The sequence below is a fragment of the Staurois parvus genome, unplaced genomic scaffold (assembly GCF_062004578.1).
Source record: "Staurois parvus isolate SC_StPar_1 unplaced genomic scaffold, SC_StPar_1.0 ptg001012l, whole genome shotgun sequence".
Classification (NCBI taxonomy): Eukaryota; Metazoa; Chordata; class Amphibia; order Anura; family Ranidae; genus Staurois; species Staurois parvus.
This window is the reverse complement of record NW_028318808.1, coordinates 267,691-288,828: the sequence shown is the minus strand read 5'-3', so window position 1 is coordinate 288,828 and position 21,138 is coordinate 267,691. Positions and strand designations below refer to the sequence as shown.

General features: G+C 48.9%; 1 protein-coding gene across 3 annotated transcripts in view; it reads right to left on the bottom strand.

Moving 5' to 3' along the window:
• LOC149441208 (methylcytosine dioxygenase tet3-like) overlaps nucleotides 1-21,138 on the bottom strand; it is a 120,369-nt gene that overhangs the window by 2,630 nt on the left and 96,601 nt on the right. For all 3 annotated transcript variants that reach the window (XM_089657622.1, XM_089657620.1, XM_089657621.1), the window contains 2 exons: nucleotides 13,402-13,492; nucleotides 12,040-12,133 (listed from right to left, as the gene is read on the bottom strand). In XM_089657622.1, the coding sequence (XP_089513748.1) occupies nucleotides 12,040-12,133; nucleotides 13,402-13,492 (185 nt within the window). The remainder of the gene's footprint in view (nucleotides 1-12,039; nucleotides 12,134-13,401; nucleotides 13,493-21,138) is intronic.

Below are 21,138 nucleotides of genomic sequence, written 5' to 3'. Positions count from 1 at the left end.
CCCTGTATACTGTGCTCCCTGTATCCCTGTATACTGTGCTCCCTGTATACTGTGCTCCCCGTATACTGTGCTCCCCGTATCCCTGTATACTGTGCTCCCCGTATCCCTGTATACTGTGCTCCCCGTATCCCTGTATACTGTGCTCCCCGTATCCCTGTATACTGTGCTCCCCGTATACTGTGCTCCCCATATCCCTGTATACTGTGCTCCCTGTATACTGTGCTCCCCGTATCCCTGTATACTGTGCTCCCTGTATACTGTGCTCCCCGTATCCCTGTATACTGAGCTCCCCGTATCCCTGTATACTGTGCTCCCCGTATCCCTGTATACTGTGCTCCCTGTATACTGTGCTCCCTGTATACTGTGCTCCTTACTATATCCGTCCAAGAGTTTTTCAAAACTATCAATACTTCCCGCAGAAAGCAGCAATTGTGGAAGTTCCACATCATTACCGCCCTGACAGCGAAGACCCCCTACGTAGTTTAGGATTAAACCTCTCCTCCTCCAATCTCATTGAGTGGCCCCGTGTCTTCTTATATTCCCTGAGACAGAACAGTTTATTCCCTCTGCTGGGATCACCATGCAGGGATTTGTATATCACCATCATATCTCCTCTCCAGTGTCTCTTCTCCAGGGAGACAATGTTTAGTGTTCGGAGCCGTTCCTCATACCGGAGGTCCTCCAGCCCCCTTTTTAACTCTGGACTCTCTCCAGTTCCACCATCTCCATCCTGAGAACTGCTGATCAGAACTGGACACTCCAGATGTGGCCAAACCAGAGTTTTATAAAGAAGCAGGATTCTAGTTTTGTCTCTGGAGTTATTCCCCTTTGTAATGCACACTAATATGTTGGCTTTGCTTGCTGCTGATTGGCATTGCTGAGTTCGTCATCTACTAGGACCCCCAGACCTTCTTCCATTCTGGATTCCCCCAGAGGTTCTCCCCCTGTAACTCACATTCATATTTTTAGCCCCCAAGTGCATTACTTCACATTTTTAAGCATTAAACCCCTTTTTCCATATATCTGCCCCCCCCCTTTATTTTATTGAGGTCTTCTTGTAAGATTTCTTCTATATCTTGCTATGAAGTTATTGCCCTACTTAGCTTTGTATCGTCAGAGAACACTGAGATTGAAACATTAAACATTGGCCCCAGGACAGAGCCTTGTGGTGCCCCACTCACCACTCCAGACCACTCCAGACCACTCTCTATTTATCACCTCCTTTGGTCATGCCCCTGTAACCAGTTTTCTTTCCAGGTACATACACCATGGTCCATGTCTAGAGACCTCAGTTTGTAAATTAATCATTTAAGGGGAACTGTATCGAATGCTTTGGCAAAATCTGAATATACCACATCCACTGGCCTTCCTTTATCTGGATGTCAGCTCACGTCTTCATAGAATGTTAACAGATTGGTTGGCAAAAATGACCTTTCATAAATCCGCGCTGATTACTACTAATCAGTTTTCTTCTGCAAATTCTTGGATATAGTCCCTTATTATCCCGCCAATAGTTTACATACTATTGATGTTAGACTGAGTGGTCTGCAGTTCTCAGGTATAGGTCTCTGCCTTGTTTTGAATATTGGTACCACGTTGGCCTTTTGCCAATCAAATGGTACCTGTCAGTATCTTGCCATACATATCAGGAATAGTGGTTTGGCTATAACCTGACTGAGTTCTTTGAGGACTCTTGGCTGTAAGCCAATATCTTTCTTGGACATTGTCTTCTGTCAGCCACAAGGGTACATTCTGTGATGCGTTACTAATGATACAGCCTTGATTACTATTCCCCTCCTTTTCCTTTGTACAAACTGAGGAGAAGAATGCCTTTAGCACAGTTGCCTTCTCCTTGTCATTTGTAACCAACTTCCCTTCGTCATCCTTCATGGGGCCAATATGTTCTGTCCTCACTTTTTTTTACTGTTAATATATTTAAAAATGTCTTGTTTTTTTTATACTCTTCTTTGCTATGTGTCTCATAATCTATTTTAGCTGCCCTGATTGCTTTCTTACACTTCTTATTGCATTCTTTATAGCGCTGGAATGCTGCCAATGACCCCTCTGCATTATATTTCTTCTATTCTTTTCTCTTTATTATGTTCTTTTGCGTTAAGGTTTAGCCATCCAGGTTTAACCTTCGCTCTTTTATATGTATTGCCCATTGGAATACCTTTATTTAATAGGATCCTAAAGTATTCCCATTTTTCCTCAGTGTTCAATGTTCCCATGTAATATCTTGTAGCACGGAGTGCAGATTAGAAAAGTTGGCTCTTTTGAAGTTTAGTGTTTTTGTACTACCCCTGTGCCTCGTTATCCTTTGATTTATGCTGAATGTAATTAACCTGTGAACGTTGGTTCTTAAGTTGTCCCATATTTCCACCTTTGCAACTCGATCTGTGTTATTTGTAATTAGTAGATCTAGCAATGCATTCTTTCTAGTCAGGGAATCCACCAACTGGCTCATGAAGTTGTCCTGTAAGACGTTTAAGAAATGGTGCGCCTTAAATGAGTGATCTGTTCCTTCTGCCCAGTCAATATCTGGATAGTTGAAGTCCCCCATTGTGATAACACAGTCCTGCTTCACTGCCATTTCTAACTGAGATAGGAGATCCACCTCCTCCTCATCCTTCAGATCAGGGGGCCTGTAGCATACCCCCACTATTAATTTCCCACTTGTTTCTTCCCTTTGAAGTTCCACCCACAGGGACTCCACTTCTTCCTGTGCCCCGTTTTCAATGTCGGCCCTCACATTCACTATCAAATCAGTCTTGATGTACAGACATACGTTTCCTCCTCTTCTACCCTCCCTGTCCCTCCGATACAAGAAATGCCTCTGGATAGTTATATTCTCTGTAATGTGTAAACGATGATGGCGTTCCTTCATTGTTATATTTTATAAAAGCTCTTTTCTTATTATCTATGGCTTTTGTAACTTTGGCCGGAAGACACAGAGGTTGGATTTGTAGCCTTTTATACTTGGTGCCCACGGGGATATATTCTGCAGTGTGGTCACATACAGTCTTTGTGAAGAACTCCCATTTCTGTGTTGTGTTCATCCATGCCAATATTCCTCCCAGTCTAAGTCTTGGAGAGCAGCTCTCAGCCTTGGAAAATTAGCTCTCTTGAAATTGAGCGGTTTTATTTTTCCCGTATGTGCTCGCTGTTTACAGCTAACAATAAATGAAATCATGTTATGGTCACGGTTATGGTCCCTCCCCCAGCACAGCAGACCCCCTTCCATTAGGTGCAGACCATCTCTAGCATATAGGTTGCACCCCAATGAAAAGTCAGCCCAATGCTCTAGGAACCCAAATCCTTCCCTCTTACACCAGGCCTTCAGCCATGCATGGAGTTCTCTGATCTCCCCGTCTCTCCTGAGTTGCACATGACGCCGGTACCATTTCAGAGAATATCACCTTGGAGGTCCTTCCCTTCAACTTGCAGCCGAGTTCTTTACATTGATTCTTATGGAGCCGCCACCTTCCATGTATTCTGTCATTGGTTCCAGCATGGACCAAGACAGCCGGGTCATGCCCCGCCCCCCCCCCCCCCCGTAATGTATCAACCGGGTCCACCACATGCCGAACCCTGGCACCAGGGAGACAGCAAACCATTCGGCGGAGGCGATCCTGGCGACAAATGATTCTATGAGTCCTTCTGATTATAGAATCCCATAATACCACCAGCTGTCTAGGCCTTCCTGCACTACCCTCCCCCCAGTCTAGGCCTTCCTGCACTACCCTCCCCCCAGTCTAGGCCTTCCTGCACTACCCTCCCTCCCAGTCTAGGCTTTCCTGCACTACCCTCCCCCCAGTCTAGGCCTTCCTGCACTACCCTCCCCCCAGTCTAGGCCTTCCTGCACTACCCTCCCCCCAGTCTAGGCCTTCCTGCACTACCCTCCCCCCAGTCTAGGCCTTCCTGCACTACCCTCCCTCCCAGTCTAGGCTTTCCTGCACTACCCTCCCCCCAGTCTAGGCCTTCCTGCACTACCCTCACCACCCCTCCCAGATGGTCTGCCCTCCCGGCTGTTAGGGATAGCAGTGACATCCAGGGCTGCCACCCCTGAGCATGCCACCCCCACATCTTCCCCGAACTTGGCAAATCTGTTTGGGTGCATAAACCCAGGGCCAGCCTTCCTTTTCTGTGAGCCCCTCCCACTCCCTCTCATTACAGTAATCCATCTTCCTACCTGATCATCCTGATTAGTCCCTCCGCCCTCCACATCAATCCCATTAGCCACCCGCTCAGAGAGCAGAAGACCCCTTTCAAGGTTGTCGGTTCTGCACAGTGTTGCAACTTGTTCCTCCAGATCTCTAACACAAGATTCCAGAAGGGCAATCCGCTCACATCTGCCGCAGCGGTGTCCATCCTGGAGGTGATCTGTCTCAGTGGGGTCCATCCTGGAGGTAATCTGCCGCAGCGGTGTCCATCCTGGAGGAGATCTGTCGCAGCGGGGTCCATCCTGGAGGTGATCTGTCGCAGCGGTGTCCATCCTGGAGGTGATCTGTCGCAGCGGTATCCATCCTGGAGGTGATCTGTCACAGCGGGATCCATCCTGCAGGTGATCTGTCGCAGCGGGGTCCATCCTGCAGGTGATCTGTCGAAGCGGGGTCCATCCTGCAGGTGATCTGTCGCAGTGGGGTCCATCCTGGAGGTGATCTGTCGCAGCGGTATCCATCCTGGAGGTGATCTGTCGCAGCGGGATCCATCCTGCAGGTGATCTGTCGCAGCGGTATCCATCCTGCAGGTGATCTATCGCAGTGGGGTCCATCCTGCAGGTGATCTGTCGCAGTTGGATCCATCCTGGAGGTGATCTGTCGCAGCGGTATCCATCCTGGAGGCGATCTGTCGCAATGGTATCCATCCTAGAGGCGATCTGTCGCAGCGGGGTCCATCCTGGAGGCGATTCGTCCCAGCGGGGTCCATCCTGGAGGTGATATGTCGCAGCGGGGTCCATCCTGGAGGTGCGGCTCCATTGCTGCCTACATGCGGCACAAAACCTTCCGCCCCGCTACACCTCATATCCCAGGTACAGTATTATTATTATATGGGATTTATATGGCGCCAACAGTGTGCACAGCGCTGTACAAACCCCTCCCCCCCACTACACCTCATATCCCAGGTACAATTGTAACAGGAAATATCAGATGTCACTTACAGGTTAGTAGACTTCTGTTATAATCTCCTGTTTTCCAACTCCGGTTTTCTAACTCCACTTAGTCAAAGGTCAGGCAAGCAAAATACAGGCAAGCTGAAGAATGAGCGCGCTCAGAGTTATATAGGACCTGTATCACCTGTACCAATTAGCCCCGCCCCTTAATTAGCAGACTGACGGAAGAGAAGAACGAAAAAAGTTTGTTTAAAAAAGTGACAGAAAAAGTGATTTTAAAAAGTAAAAGCTTTTAGAAAGACCCAAAGAAGAAAACAAAACAACTACAAGCACCAGCAGTCAAAAGTAAAACTCTTTCACTCTCCACTCAAATTTCCCACTCAATTTAGCTATCAGCCAGCGAAAAATGCCAGGCCAATGTGGGGCCAATATTTATAAAGGGGTGAAAATCTTCCCAAGTAATTATAGACCTGTTAGTGTAACTTCTATAGTTGGGAAGATACTGGAGAGTTTAATAAAAGACCACAGAGAGGAGTTCTTGCTGGAAACAAATATTGGAAGCAACAGACAGCATGGATTCATGAAAGACAGAAGTTGTCACACAAGGGGTAGCGGTGGACGTGGTATACTCAGACAGAGGGGTGGCAGTGGACGTGGTATACTCGGACATTGGGGTGGTGGAGGACGTGGTATACTCGGACATTGGGGTGGCGGAGGATGTGGTATACTCGGACAGAGGGGTGGCGGTGGACGTGGTATACTCGGACAGAGGGGTGGCGGTGGACGTGGTATACTCGGACAGAGGGGTGGCGGTGGACGTGGTATACTTGGACAGAGGGGTGGCGGTGGACGTGGTATACTCGGACAGAGGGGTGGACGTGGTATACTCGGACAGAGGGGTGGCGGAGGACGTGGTATACTCGGACAGAGGGGTGGCGGTGGACGCGGTATACTCGAACAGAGGGACGGCGGTGGAAGCGGTATACTTGGAGAGAGGGGTGGTGGTGGACGTGGTATACTTGGAGAGAGGGGTGGTGGTGGACGTGGTATACTTGGAGAGAGGGGTGGTGGTGGACGTGGTATACTCGGACAGAGGGGCGGCGGTGGACGCGGTATAATGGGACAGAGGGGCAGCGGTGCACGCGGTATAGTCAGACAGAGGGGCGGCGGTGGACGTGGTATACTTGGACAGTCATTCCCATGGCAACTAGGGGAGGAGGCCTGCTCCAGCAATGCCACCTCTTAGCTGATATCCCCAACATCATGCAACGTGGCATATTTATTGGGATGTACCAATTCAAGGCTAGCCTCCCTAAGGCTCTTCCCTCTACCCCTCCTTCTGTCACCCAGCTTATGTAGGAAGTTTTCCTTTCTGTGTCAGCGTGACCCAAGTGTGATGTGTTCCTGAGTACTTCTACATACTGAGGTCAATATAAAAAAAAAATAGGAAAAAAAATTTGCCTATCAATATTGAATGTTTTTTCCACTTTGGAAGGGAGCTCTGAACCCGAGCAGGTCCTTCAAGATGACTACATTGGACCACGAAGGGGCTGTGTAGAGACCAGATAAATGGAGTTCTTATGAGGGACTCCACCTTCACTGGAGGTTCAATGACTTTCTACGCCTCCATCTGATTGTTCTCACAATACTCAGTACCTGGGGCCCAGAACTTTTCCTTTTAACTGCTTTTCTACTATCAAGTACAAGATGGTCAAAAGCTTTGGTGCCCCCTTCCTTCGCTGGTGCCAGAGGTGCAAACATTCCAACCAATCGGCAGATTAAACTGCTACCAATCTACCATCACACTGAGATATGATTGGCTGCTTTTAGTTTGACACAGCCCAGAACTCCTTGGAAAGCTGTAGGGGTGGGGATGCGGAAGACCCCTTTAATAAAATAGCGCAGTGTGGATTTTCACATTTCCATCCTGTTTTTTAAACCAGACAAATGGGAGCGTTTTACACCTGGAATGTAAATCACGTCGGGTTATGGTCGGAGCAGCGTTGCCTCGGCGCAGATCTAATCTATAAATCCGATTGAAAATCCTTCCACTTTCGAGGAACGGCCTCTATCTACAGAATATTTAATTCCTCACATACAGCATGGCGCGGAATAAAGGAGAAGCTGTAATGAGCTGGAGGAGTTTGGTGCGCTGTGTGTCCTCCAGGAGTGGAGTACGCAGCGCCACTGGCCACCCGGAGATGGCCTCTGTAAATAATGATGTAAACAAGCCGCCGTGTCCTCGGTTCACCTTCGTCCTGCATGTGAGAGTCGGCTTCCTGACAGCCCACAACGCCATCCGCTCTTAGAAAGCACAGAGGATAAACACCAGGAAGAGGGTGGAGGAACTGAGGATCCCAATGTCGTTCGCTTCACAAGGGAGGAAATCGGCCACAAATATCTGTAGAATTCGGATCCCTTGTAGTCGGCTGCATTCTACTCCATAGATTAGTCCCTGCATCCAACTTCCACTTTATAGCTATAGACACCATTATCACATAACAATTAAACCGAATACACCGGAATGTTCTTCTAACGTCTATGGCCAATCAGTGCTGCATCTTCCATCACATGGACTTGTGGCACCAAGTGATGGCGTGGAGCTACTAAAGGCCAATAGACTGCAAGTGCAGCGGCTCCAGAGCTTAGTAAATGTGGCGAAGCTCTGCTGACTTCCATCATCCAATCATACGTGTAGCACTACCCCCGAAGGGGCCACTTGGTAATTTTGGGTTCCCTGTTCTGCGCCTCGACTCCATGAACAACCTCGGCCCCTCTGACACACCGGCTTGAATGAATAACTACAACACAAGTGTAGGGTCCGTTTCCCCTGACTGTAGGATATTGGTTCAGCGGTAGACTATTAGTCTGTTGATAATTTGCAGAAATGACAGCATAAGATCCAGTTTGACCCGCAGCGGGTAAATCAAGGTGCAGCCTACTAAGCAGGGTGGGGCTGTTCTCAGATAATAAAAGGTAAAACATAAATGTCTATATAAGTATCTCTATACCAATAGCAATAATCAATACATCAATATGTAAACGAGTAAATCAATAATAAACAACACAACTGTCCTGTAAAACATGCCTACAGGGATAACAGTTCCCTAGCAGTTTTGCGCACTCACAGGATTGGGAGATGGTAGGGAACCATATTAAAGAGCAGCAGCTGGCCATGGGCAAGTACGGTTAGGGGGAGAGGCAGTCTTTAGTCCTAGATCTTCACTGACTAGTACGATGGAGCTCGTTGTGGCCATGATTAGGCTCCGCAGGCACAATTAGGCTGAATGGCAGAATGGCTCAGTCCCTGTGTCAGGAATGGACTTGCCAGTAATGGTGGGACTCATCTGCCTTGTGGGCTGCAGTACCAGGGCTGGCCAGCGGGTGCTCTCAGCAATCAGACTCAACCCTGCAGCCAGCCAAACACCTGAAGCTGATTATGCAGGTGTATTTAAGGGATGGTCAGACCTGCAGTCTGGGCCTTGGTGTGTGTTTTTCCTGGGCCCCTGTATCTTGTTACCTGCATCCCTGTTCCTGTTCCTGTTTCTGCCTCTGCCTCTGCCTGACTTGTTGCCGACCCAGTCTGATCCTGACCTCTGCTGACTTCTCCTGTTTTGATCCCTGGCTTGTGACCCCGACCATTCTCTCCGCCTGCTCCTCCTGTACCTACCTGCCCGATAGTTATTGACCCGGCCTGCCTGATTACGTTGTGCTCTCTATGTGTATGTACCTGTGTATCTGTATCAGTTTAGGTTTGGGTTTGTTTCACCTTGTTGTATGTATTTGTGTTAGCTTGGGGTTTGTTGTATGTATTTGTGTTAGCTTGGGGTTTGGTGCACTGCGTTTATGTATTGTTAGTGTTAATAAATTATATTGTTATAACTTATCTGAAGCCTGCATTTCCCTGTGTCAGTTCACATACCTCTGGTCATACCTGGAGCCCTGACACCCTGAGAGCAGTAATAGATAACGGCCACCAGGCCCCTCACCAGACCCAGCAAAGCTGCAGCCGTGATCCCCCAGCATGAATGATAGCTCTCGGTCTATGGTGCAGCACATCTGTATCCCGGCAGAGTCCATCTCTGGCTGGTGGTGCTGGGCACAGTGGTTCTCTATCTCCCTTAGCAGCTTGGGAAGGTGCTGGGCAGCGTGGTTGTCCCTCCACTCAGGTTCACAGCAGATGGGGACTCCAGTGGCTTGGTCCCTGGTTCTGATGGAGTTCCTCAGCCAACCTTGCTTCTCGAACTCTCCCTCGTATTCCCGGGTTTGCTTTTTTTCAGGGCTTCAGGCCATATCTCCCCTTGAGCAGAGCATGCTGGGGGCTGTAGTTTGCTCCCTTAGGCTTGGAATGGGGGGCCGCCTGTTTCTGAGTCTACATGTCCCATGATCCTCCCCTCTGCCTCTCTGATTGGTCCCCTTGCTGTGGCCAATAGGAAGGGGACAGAGGTGTCAGCGATCCTAGTAAGCGCCTCTCTGTTCTCATGTGTAGTAGTTGGAGGACATGGGGGGGAGCCTACAGTGGCTCTCTCTCACTGCAGTGCAGAACAGCCTCTCCAGTCTCCCGTTGTGGCAGCCGTGGCTCGAGCGGGGGATGGGTTGGTGGGGTGTGGAGCCCACTGTCACTCTTCTACACTGCAGGGAGGAATGGAGAGAGCGGGGTGGAAGGTGGTGGCTAGTACCCACTACATGTGCAAGGAAAAATGCAGTATTTTGGTTTTCCTTGCACCTGCTTGGGTATTCTTTGCAAAGTGACACCCCTCATTTACTAAGCTCTGGAGCAAATGCACTTGCACAGACTATTTGCCTTTAGTAAATCCACCCCAATGAATCTGTGTCACTATTACACATCGGATGTGGCATGTGACATTTTTCAACACACGTGTAGAGACCACTAGCTGGGGCTAGTGTGAGGTAAATTTATGTTTGGATCATGGTGGTGAGTGAGCCTGAATTTCTGTGGGTTCAGTGTGAGGTCAGGCTGGATGACTCAGCAGGTCGCCTCCACCTGGTTCTGGGGTCCATGGAAACTTCCAGAAGCCAGTGGGCAGAAGGGTGAAGACTTCAATCTGCACATTCATAGGAGTCTGACCAATCCCAGAGGGGAGGCTCTGGTAGTGTGGTAGAACAGCCCATAAATATGAGACAGCCATGCTAGAAGGGGAGTCGGGTAGAAGATGGAGTGCTGAGGGGTACTGCTGTGTAGCCTGGAAGGGGGCCATAGAGAAGGGAGGTTCTGCCTCCAGGCAGGAGGATGAAAGAGGGAGCTCCACTGCCCTGCCGTGCCATCCACCAGGGAAGGACAGCCTGGATAATGTGGAAAGGAACCAGCTCAGTGAAAGGCCTGAAAGCAGTTCTATCCACAGCTGCAGGACAAGGGCAGTGTGAGCCCAGGGACACCCCCAGGTCTTAGAAGGAAATGGTCTGCTGGATACAAGTTCTGGCAAGTCTTCAGGGGGCAGTTCATAGCTTACCCAATCCCTTGTCCTGGGATCAGATACCGTAGCCAAGTAGGCTGGTATTCTGTGCACTGAGGGGACCAAGAGCTTCTAAATCCACTCGGGACACCAAGCTCCTAGAAGGCGATTACTTTACTAAGGACTGTAATGGTTCCGCCTGGAACGCAGTCAGGTGTCTGTCGATATTTTTCTAAGTGTGCCAGAGCAGGAAACGTCCTCATTTTGCTATTTCTTCAATCAAATTGGGAATCCCATAACAAAAGGTCAAGGACTATTTTTCTGACTGTGTGTTGCCTGGCTGTGCATAGCTTAGGGGGACCCAAAACTCAGCGACTCCTGTGGGGGTAGCGCTACAGATTTATAACCAAAGATAAAAGTTTTTTTTACAGTTGAAAAGCTAAAATTAAACAGTGAATGGAAAGCAAACTGTGTTTTCCGTACCACAACTTATCTGCTAATTCTCAGCCTTCACCTATTGCCTAATCTTGGCCTAACCCTAAACCTCAACCTAACCCTTAAAGATAGTTCTTAACCCTAAACTCAACCTTAAACCCTCAACTTTGCCCTTACCCCAACCCCACCCCTATGTCTCCTCTTCAACCTAACCTTTAACCTCAAACCCAATATAGCCAACTGCAGCCTAGATCATTGGTAACCCCTGAACCTAACCCTCAGATTGTGAGGGGTCTCGTTCTTCCTGTTGGATATTTAAATTCTTTACTTTATTGAGCAGCAGGAAGATGAAGACTTCAAGATGAATGAGGGTCAGCAGAATTAAAGTACACAGAGGAGCTCCCTCCACTGATGTCCTCTGTGATGGAAGAAGGCAGAGGAAGATCCAGTTCATTATCCTCATAACTGAGACTTCAAAGACAAAGGTACTATCCCCGACGCGTCACATCATTCATGTGTCCTAGACGTACAACCATAACAAAAGCCATAACAACAGGCTAGCTTTCTCTGGAAACAAAAATGACTTGCAGATTGGGTGACTTTACCCCTCAGTGTATTATTTATCCATTCTTGAAAACCATGTTAACTGTCATCGGTTTATATGAACTATCAGGTATTCGCTCCTCCATTCAGGCTGCTTGTAAAGACCCGTCACTGAGGCGTGTTCCCGAGTTCTCCGCATCAGACGGTATGGGGGAAAGGCACAATTGTCATACAAAGGCTGTATTAATGCCCAATTCTGGGAGGACTGAATATGGTCCCTGCGTGGTATAGAAATCTGAGAGCGGAATATCTGGATCTGATTGGACCATTCCTGTAAATGGAAGATCTAATGCAACACCCAGATATATAGAGGTGTCAGGTGACCCAGCATGACTTTCTGGCCAGTTTTCTACATTCATGATATACAGCATACATTCAAAACAATAATATCAGTTAAAGGTCCAATGGCCGTGTTAGACTGAAATTCTGACAAATTGGGATTTAAACATAAAAACAAATAATTAGAGTACCCACCCATTTTGCAATGGGACACCCCCTGGAGCTCTTCCCTTCCTTTCCTGTATAAATTACTTTTTCAATGCGGATCGCTTTCCCTTTCTCTCCATACCTACAGAATAAAAGAGACATTAACTGAAGGACAAGCAATGGAATAATTTGCAACACTTCAGTTCTGTGACACAGGAGGAGAGGGAGCGGAGGGACGCAGGAGGAGGAGAAGGAGCGGAGGGACACAGGAGGAGGAGAAGGAGCGGAGGGACACAGGAGGAGGAGAAGGAGCGGAGGGACGCAGGAGGAGGAGAAGGAGCGGAGGGACGCAGGAGGAGGAGAGGGAGCAGAGGGATGCAGGAGGAGGAGAAGGAGCGGAGGGACACAGAAGGAGGAGAGGGAGCAGAGGGATGCAGGAGGAGGAGAAGGAGCGGAGGGACACAGAAGGAGGAGAGGGAGCAGAGGGATGCAAGAGGAGGAGAGGGAGCGGGGGGATGCAGGAGGAAGAGAGGAAGCGAAGGGATGCAGGAGGAGGAGAGGGAGCGGGGGGATGAAGGAGGAGGAGAGGAAGCAGATTGATGCAGGAGGAGGAGAGGAAGCGGAGGGATGCAGGAGGAGGAGAGGGAGCGGGGGGATGCAAGGGATGCAGGAGGAGGAGAGGAAGTGGAGGGAAGCAGGAGGAGGAGAGGTAGCGGGGGGATGCAGGGGTAGCAGGAGGAGGAGAGGAAGTGGAGGGAAGCAGGAGGAGGAGAGGTAGCGGGGGGATGCAGGGGTAGCAGGAGGAGGAGAGGAAGTGGAGGGAAGCAGGAGGAGGAGAGGGAATGGGGGATGAAGGAGGAGGAGAGGAAGAGGAGGGATGCAGGAGGAGGAGAGGGAGCAGGGGGATTCAGGAGGAGGAGAGGGAGTGGGGGGATGCAGGAGGAGGAGAGGGAGCGGGAGGATGCAGGAGGAGGAGAGGGAACGGGGGGATGCAGGAGGAGGAGAGGGATTAGGGGGATGCAGGAGGAGGAAAGGGAACGGGGGGATGCAGGAGGAGGAGAGGGAGTGGGGGATGCAGGAGGAGGAGAGGGAACAGGGGGATGCAGGAGGAGCAGGAGGAGGAAAGGGAACGGGGGGATGCAGGAGGAGGAGAGGGAGCGAAGGGATGCAGGAGGCAGATACAAGAGAGGCTGAATTAGGGATGAAACAAGGGGGGGGGGCAGAATTTAATCACATTACATTTCCTTTGCCCAATATTTAGTGGCTGTCAATGGTCATTGGAAGATAAAGCACAAAACTACAGTTAAATACATAAAATTATCAGCACAAAAATGTAAAATGAAATATTTGACTAAACATACAAGTGTACCACGAGAAGATGAAACGTCTCTACTTAGAAAGCCAACTCACCTCCCTTCCATCAACTCTCGGATTGAGGCCACTGTTGGTCCGGAGCCGAGGTGCGTGTAGTACGGTCCTTCGTCCTTCTCATTGATTTGCTCTAGAAAGAGATAACAAAGAATGAAGTATGAGAATTTACAAAGGACAATCTATGGAAAAGGAGACATTACAAGATGCACCATTACAGTGGGGGCCCCATGGTATACCAGAGTCAAAGTGGGGGCCCCATGGTATACCAGAGTCACAGTGGGGACCCCATGGTATCCCAGAGTCAGACTATCCGTATTGGAGACATTACAAGATGCACCATCACAGTGGGGGCCCCATGGTATACCAGAGTCATAGTGGGGGCCCCATGGTATACCAGAGTCAGACTATCCATATTGGACACATTACAAGATGCACCATCACAGAGGGGGCCCCATGGTATGCCAGAGTCAGACTATCCGTATTGGAGACATTAGAAGATGCACCATCACAGTGGGGGCCCCATGGTATGCCAGAGTCAGACTATCTGTATTGGAGACATTACAAGATGCACCATCACAGTGGGGGCCCCATGGTATACCAGAGTCACAGTGAGGGCCCCATGGTATACCAGAGTCACAGTGGGGGCCCCATGGTATCCCAGAGTCAGACTATCCGTATTGGAGACATTACAAGATGCACCATCACAGTGGGGGCCCCATGGTATCCCAGAGTCAGACTATCCGTATTGGAGACATTAGAAGATGCACCATCACAGTGGGGGCCCCATGGTATACCAGAGTCAGACTATCCGGATTGGAGACATCACAAGATGCACCATCACAGTGGGGGCCCCATGGTATACCAGAGTCACAGTGGGGGCCCCATGGTATCCCAGAGTCAGACTATCCGTATTGGAGACATTACAAGATGCACCATCACAGTGGGGGCCCCATGGTATGCCAGAGTCAGACTATCTGTATTGGAGACATTACAAGATGCACCATCACAGTGGGGGCCCCATGGTATACCAGAGTCACAGTGAGGGCCCCATGGTATCCCAGAGTCAGACTATCCGTATTGGAGACATTACAAGATGCACCATCACAGTGGGGGCCCCATGGTATACCAGAGTCAGACTATCCGTATTGGAGACATCACAAGATGCACCATCACAGTGGGGGCCCCATGGTATACCAGAGTCAGACTATCCGTATTGGAGACATTAGAAGATGCACCATCACAGTGGGGGCCCCATGGTATGCCAGAGTCAGACTATCTGTATTGGAGACATTACAAGATGCACCATCACAGTGGGGGCCCCATGGTATACCAGAGTCACAGTGAGGGCCCCATGGTATACCAGAGTCACAGTGGGGGCTCCATGGTATCCCAGAGTCAGACTATCCGTATTGGAGACATTACAAGATGCACCATCACAGTGGGGGCCCCATGGTATCCCAGAGTCAGACTATCCGTATTGGAGACATTAGAAGATGCACCATCACAGTGGGGGCCCCATGGTATACCAGAGTCAGACTATCCGTATTGGAGACATCACAAGATGCACCATCACAGTGGGGGCCCCATGGTATACCAGAGTCACAGTGGGGCCCCATGGTATCCCAGAGTCAGACTATCCGTATTGGAGACATTACAAGATGCACCATCACAGTGGGGGCCCCATGGTATACCAGAGTCACATTTGGGACCCCATGGTCTACAGGCTGGCCTTGATTCCCTACAGATGTAGAGACGGTTCACTTGGCCTCATAAATACGCCGAAGGCTGAGCTCACATAGAATACCCAATCATGTGCAAAAAAAATCAAACCAGAGCAGAGTTTTTGCTTGCTTGTGATTGGTTGATGGAAATGAAGAGCGCTGCTCTGTATGCGCTTTGCAGAGTCAATGTCGCCTTCAGTACGACTCATTAGTACATCAGCCCCGCTGACATTGGAAGCACTTAGGTCAGTCCTGGGTACGGCTCCATATGGTCACTTCCCTGATTCCAAAGGACGATCCATTGCCAGTATTCTGTCCTATCTCTGAAGTTATACTCCTAATTTCATGGAAAAACCGGCCCCTGGAAATGGATATTAATCAGTAAGTGGCATCTATGGTGCAAACGTGGATTCAACTCCTCCGGAGTCAGATATTCCAAAGGATGTTCCAGCTATATGTAGGCAGGTGCAGTTTACCCTCCGCTCTGTAGGTGGCACTATGTCGCTGTTCACAGTACAGAGGGAATGGAGAATGAGGTTTGTTCCTCTGAAGCCTCCATAGGTGTCATCAAGGAGGCAGCGTTCCAATTGGATGCTGCAACACCAGATGACCTCAGTGGCCATCTTTAGTGAGGGCAATGTTAATAAATAGTGCCTCTGTGCAGTTGTGAGGTGGGCAGTGTTGGGAGAGGTCTCATGTTGGGGGGGACAGAGGAATTAGCTGTAGATAACGTTTCCTGATGAGGAGGGGCAGGATAGGGATGTTGCTGGGTACATGACCCCGGACATAGATTCGGTCCTCAGTCGCTGCATACACCGCTGGCCTCCCTAACACCCTGCTACTCAGATGCTGCTCCACGAATGTACATCTGGTTCAGTTTAATGGTCCAACTACTCTAGTGTATGACTTTGCTGCGAGCCCTTTGCACCTTTTATCTGTGATGGAGACTCTGACATTGCATGACACGGAGGTGGTGACGCGGTCCGCACTTTGCCGCTGTTCGTCAATTGCTATTTCCATGGAATCGAATCATAACTGCCATTTTCTGTGGTCTCCGTGTGACTGTCCTTTATCTTGGGTACCAATCAAGTGGCCCCATCTACAATACATATAATTCTTGATTCTGAAAATGACTATTTTATGTGACTTTGTACACCACACAATGGGCTCAGTTCACATACGGTCCTTTCACACAGAAGAATGGACCCTGATGTGTTTCTATGGACTAGCGGATGTAAATGGACGATCATCTGTTAACATCCATCTTTTTGAACACAAGAAACCCAGAACATTCAAAAAACGGATGTAAACGGACATACGGTCCAACTTTGCATTGGTAAAGGATGTAAAAACTGACAAAAAACTGCTGTGAACCGATGGAAAAACGTAACGCCCGTGTGATAGGACCCTGAAGCAGATCCTATGAGGTACTAGGTGATCTGACATATTTTTCCCAAATATCGCATGCAATGCCGAAAATGTCAATTCACTAACCCTTTATGCGGTATTTAACCCAAAAAGCAAAACTGCTCAGTAAATATCGCATATAACGGCGCTAAAGTCAGTTCACTAAAGGAAATAAATACAGTAAATAAGTTGTCCAGGAATGCGAAAGTAAATAAATGTATTTTTGGTTTCAGCTGGTTGTCATGCAGCCGGCACCCTCTGGCATCCTTATCAACCAGCAAACCACATGGTTGTTATGGAACGGGCGGCCACCGCGTCCTTAGCAACCATGACTCATCCTCTGTCAGCAGGGTTCCCCACTGACAGCTGAATGGAAACAAAAGAATTGGCATCATTTTAAAAAGAAATAGCCTTGGGGTCCCTCCCCCCCCCCAATCTTAACTGGCCCTTTGGGTCTGGTATGGATTTTAAGGGGAACCCCATGCCAACATAAAAAATCCATACCAGACTCTTATATGAGCATGCAGCCTGGCAGGAAAAGGGGGGAGGAGTGACCGAGTGCCCCCTCCCCCGTACCCTCACCTGGTGACTCCATTGGTTCATTCAGTGGCAGGAGGGTGCAGAGGTGTCATTCAGAAGGAACCAAGCATTGGTGTGGGTCGGGGTTTTTTTCTTTCAAGTAGGTGGCTGATGTTCATCCTTTTTGATGTTGGATCTACTTTAGGGAATTATTTTTTTGTTTGGGGGGGGAGGGTGAATAAAGGACATTCTGATAATCCCCGTACCCACAGACCCCCACAATCACCACCCAGGGTTGTGGGGAAAAGTCCTCCTCTCCTCAGAGGGGGGGGGGGATTGGGGGGACCCCCACGCTGTTTTTGTTTTTTAATTTTGAAATGCTGGCAATTCCTTTCTTTACATTCTGCTGACAGCAGGGAACCCCCCGCTGACAGCAGATGAGTCATGGTTGTTAAGGACACGGTGGCCGCCCGCTCCTTAACAACCATGTTATTTACTGGTTGCTAAGAACACTGGCTGCCGCCGGCATTGGAATACAGCTAGCTTGCACTACTATCACTCCACATGACTTCATGAAATAGCTCATGCGGCATCTTAGTAGTGGGAGTATTAAAAACCGTTGAATGATATGAGAGATCTTCCTGTCCTTCACAAATATTCTCAATTATTTTCCATCTACTGAAAGCTGCGGAGGTGGTTGTCTGCTACATGGAATCTTGTGACTCCTCTAAGTATTCTGTGCAGCCCACAAAGCCATGTGTCCAGAGGTGGGTGAAGAGAAAAAGAGTTTTGAGTGGGTGTTGCCCCCCTCGGGCCCCATGGCCCCAGTACAGGAGCCTCGTGCTCAATGGCAATGCAGAGTTTTCGTAATGAGTTACTGATCATGGATCCTCTGAGCACGTCGTCCTTCACTCATTCACAGCCACACATTTAGATCCTTTTTAATTCTACAGCTGAGATCAGTGTGCTGAGAAGACGATTTTATGAAATATGGAAGTCACTGTAGTCTCAGGATTTGAGATGGAGTTTTCAGGGTCTGTCCCCAAACCTCAGACTCCTCCATTCACTCTCTATGAACTGGACTCTTCCATTCACTCTCCATGAACTGGGATCCTTAGTTTGCTCTTTATGAACTGGACTCCTCCATTCACTCTCTATGAACTGGACTCCTCTGTTCACTCATTAATTGGACTCCTCCATTCACTCTCTATGAACTGAACTCCTCCATTCACACCCTATGAACTGGGATCCTTAGTTTGCTCTTTATGAACTGAACTCCTCCATCCACTCTCTATGAACTGGGATCCTTAGTTTGCTCTTTATGAACTGGACTCCTCCATCCACACTCTATGAACTGGACTCCTCCATTCACTCTCCATGAACTGGGATCCTTAGTTTGCTCTTTATGAACTGGACTCCTCCATTCACTCTCTATGAACTGGACTCCTCTGTTCACTCATTAATTGGACTCCTCCATTCACTCTCTATGAACTGAACTCCTCCATTCACACCCTATGAACTGGGATCCTTAGTTTGCTCTTTATGAACTGGACTCCTCCATCCACTCTCTATGAACTGGGATCCTTAGTTTGCTCTTTATGAACTGGACTCCTCCATCCACTCTCTATGAACTGGGATCCTTAGTTTGCTCTTTATGAACTGGACTCCTCCATCCACTCTCTATGAACTGGGATCCTTAGTTTGCTCTTTATGAACTGGACTCCTCCATCCACACTCTATGAACTGGACTCCTCCATTCACTCTCTATGAACTGGACTCCTCCATTCACTCTCTATGAACTGGAATCCTCCATACACTCTCTATAAACTGGACTCCTCCGTTCACTCGCTATGAACTGGACTCCTCCGTTCACTCTCTATGAACTGGACTCCTCCGTTCGCTCTTTCCTCCACAACTTCCCATTCACACCTTTGCTTGTGGAAATCCAGTTCTGCCTTTTTTCATCCTCCATGTGGATCGATACAGATATACCGGTTTTATTATATACATACATTTGTTATTGGCACACATCCCGATCGCAGGTTCTATCTCCCTTTTTAGGATGTACATGAGCAGCACAGTGGGGAGGTGGTTAGCACATCCTCCTTGTTGCACTGACGTCCTCGGTTCAAATCCCAACCATACTACCCACACAGTGCCTGCATGTTCTCACTGTGCCTGCGTGGGTTTTCTCCGGGTACTCCAGTCTCCTCCCACACTCCAAAGGCATGCTGGGAGGTTCACTGGCCCTAGTATGTGCATGAATGTGAGCTAGGGACTTTAGATTGTGAGCTCCTTGATGGCAGGACTGATGTGAATGTACACTATATGTAAAGCACAGCAATAATAAATCATATGAGTATAGAACTGGTGTTACTAAATGTACGGAATGTCCCTTACAAAGTCCCCAATCACGTTGCCCCCAGGAGTGCTGTGATGGACCCCTTTCCAGTCCAGCCAATGATGGTCATAGAACTGGTGTTACGAAATGTACGGAATGTCCCCTACAAAGTCCCCAATCACGTTGCCCCCAGGAGTGCTGTGATGGACCCCTTTCCAGTCCAGCCAATGATGGTCATAGAACTGGTGTTACGAAATGTACGGAATGTCCCCTACAAAGTCCCCAATCACGTTGCCCCCAGGAGTGCTGTGATGGACCCCTTTCCAGTCCAGCCAATGATGGTCATAGAACTGGTGTTACTAAATGTACGGAATGTCCCCTACAAAGTCCCCAATCACGTTGCCCCCAGGAGTGCTGTGATGGACCCATTTCCAGTCCAGCCAATGTTGGTCATAGAACTGGTGTTACTAAATGTACGGAATGTCCCCTACAAAGTCTCCAATCACGCTGCCCCCAGGAGTGCTGTGATGGACCCCTTTCCAGTCCAGCCAATGATGGTCATAGAACTGGTGTTATGAAATGTACGGAATGTCCCCTACAAAGTCCCCAATCACGTTGCCCCCAGGAGTGCTGTGATGGACCCCTTTCCAGTCCAGCCAATGATGGTCATAGAACTGGTGTTATGAAATGTACGGAATGTCCCCAATCACGTTGCCCCCAGGAGTGCTGTGATGGACCCCTTTCCAGTCCAGCCAATGATGGTCATAGAACTGGTGTTACTAAATGTACGGAATGTCCCCTACAAAGTCTCCAATCACGTTGTCCCCAGGAGTGCTGTGATGGACCGCTTTCCAGTCCAGCCAATGATGGTCATATGAGCAGCTCCCGATGTTAGGAAATGGTCTGCAGATGAGTGGTGGGCTATGTATGGAGGTTCTAGGTCCTACATTGCATGTCTATAAGTCGCTCAGCGACTTTGTGGATAGGAGTTCCTCCAAAGTCTCTGCAGATGGAGAGGATTCACAGATGGAAGAGGAATGCTTGTACACCACCATCCCACCAGATCTTCACTGAGAGTCCAACCAAATTAGAAAGGCTGAACGCCCAAAACATCTATATAAGGTTGGTAAACCCTCCCTGAAGGACATTTAATTGGTCGAATCGCTGCATAGCAGAAACAATTGTCTATCTGTAATAAAATCCAACTTTTACATTTTTTATACTTTGGCTTCCTCTCAGGGTTGCTGGTCTCCTGCAGCCTCTTTGCAGCCACTTCCTGGCTATATGCAATGGCTACATGCCATTTCTCAGTGAAGACCTTCTGATGGGGACAACAGTGGTCCATGCGTGTGTAATGTGAGATTAAATGGTCACTTGTGTCCAAAGGAAGCCAATGGAACCAGGTGGCAGAGACATGGACATGAGAAGCTGATAGCACCCACAGCCAATCACACGTCATTGGACATGCAGCATGAGTGGCCCTGGACACAAACGATTTGCTTCCAGGGTCGATCATCCACAGGTAAGTCCAATTACATGAAAGGGGAGCTGTCATCATTTCATTGCTTTCTATGGGGCGCTCTGCCAGAAGCTGTTTGCAGGAACTCCGCTGAGTCTCCCGCAGGAAATCGCAGTCGTTCCCCAACATGTGAATGAGGCGCTAGTGATCGGGTTCAAGAATTCTTTCATTTCTTATCTGCGTGAAAAAGAGAACCCTGCAAGCATCTGATGGGTACAGGAACGTCGTTGGTATCGGAGGCTCTGAGGGTTCTACTTCCCACTATGGAG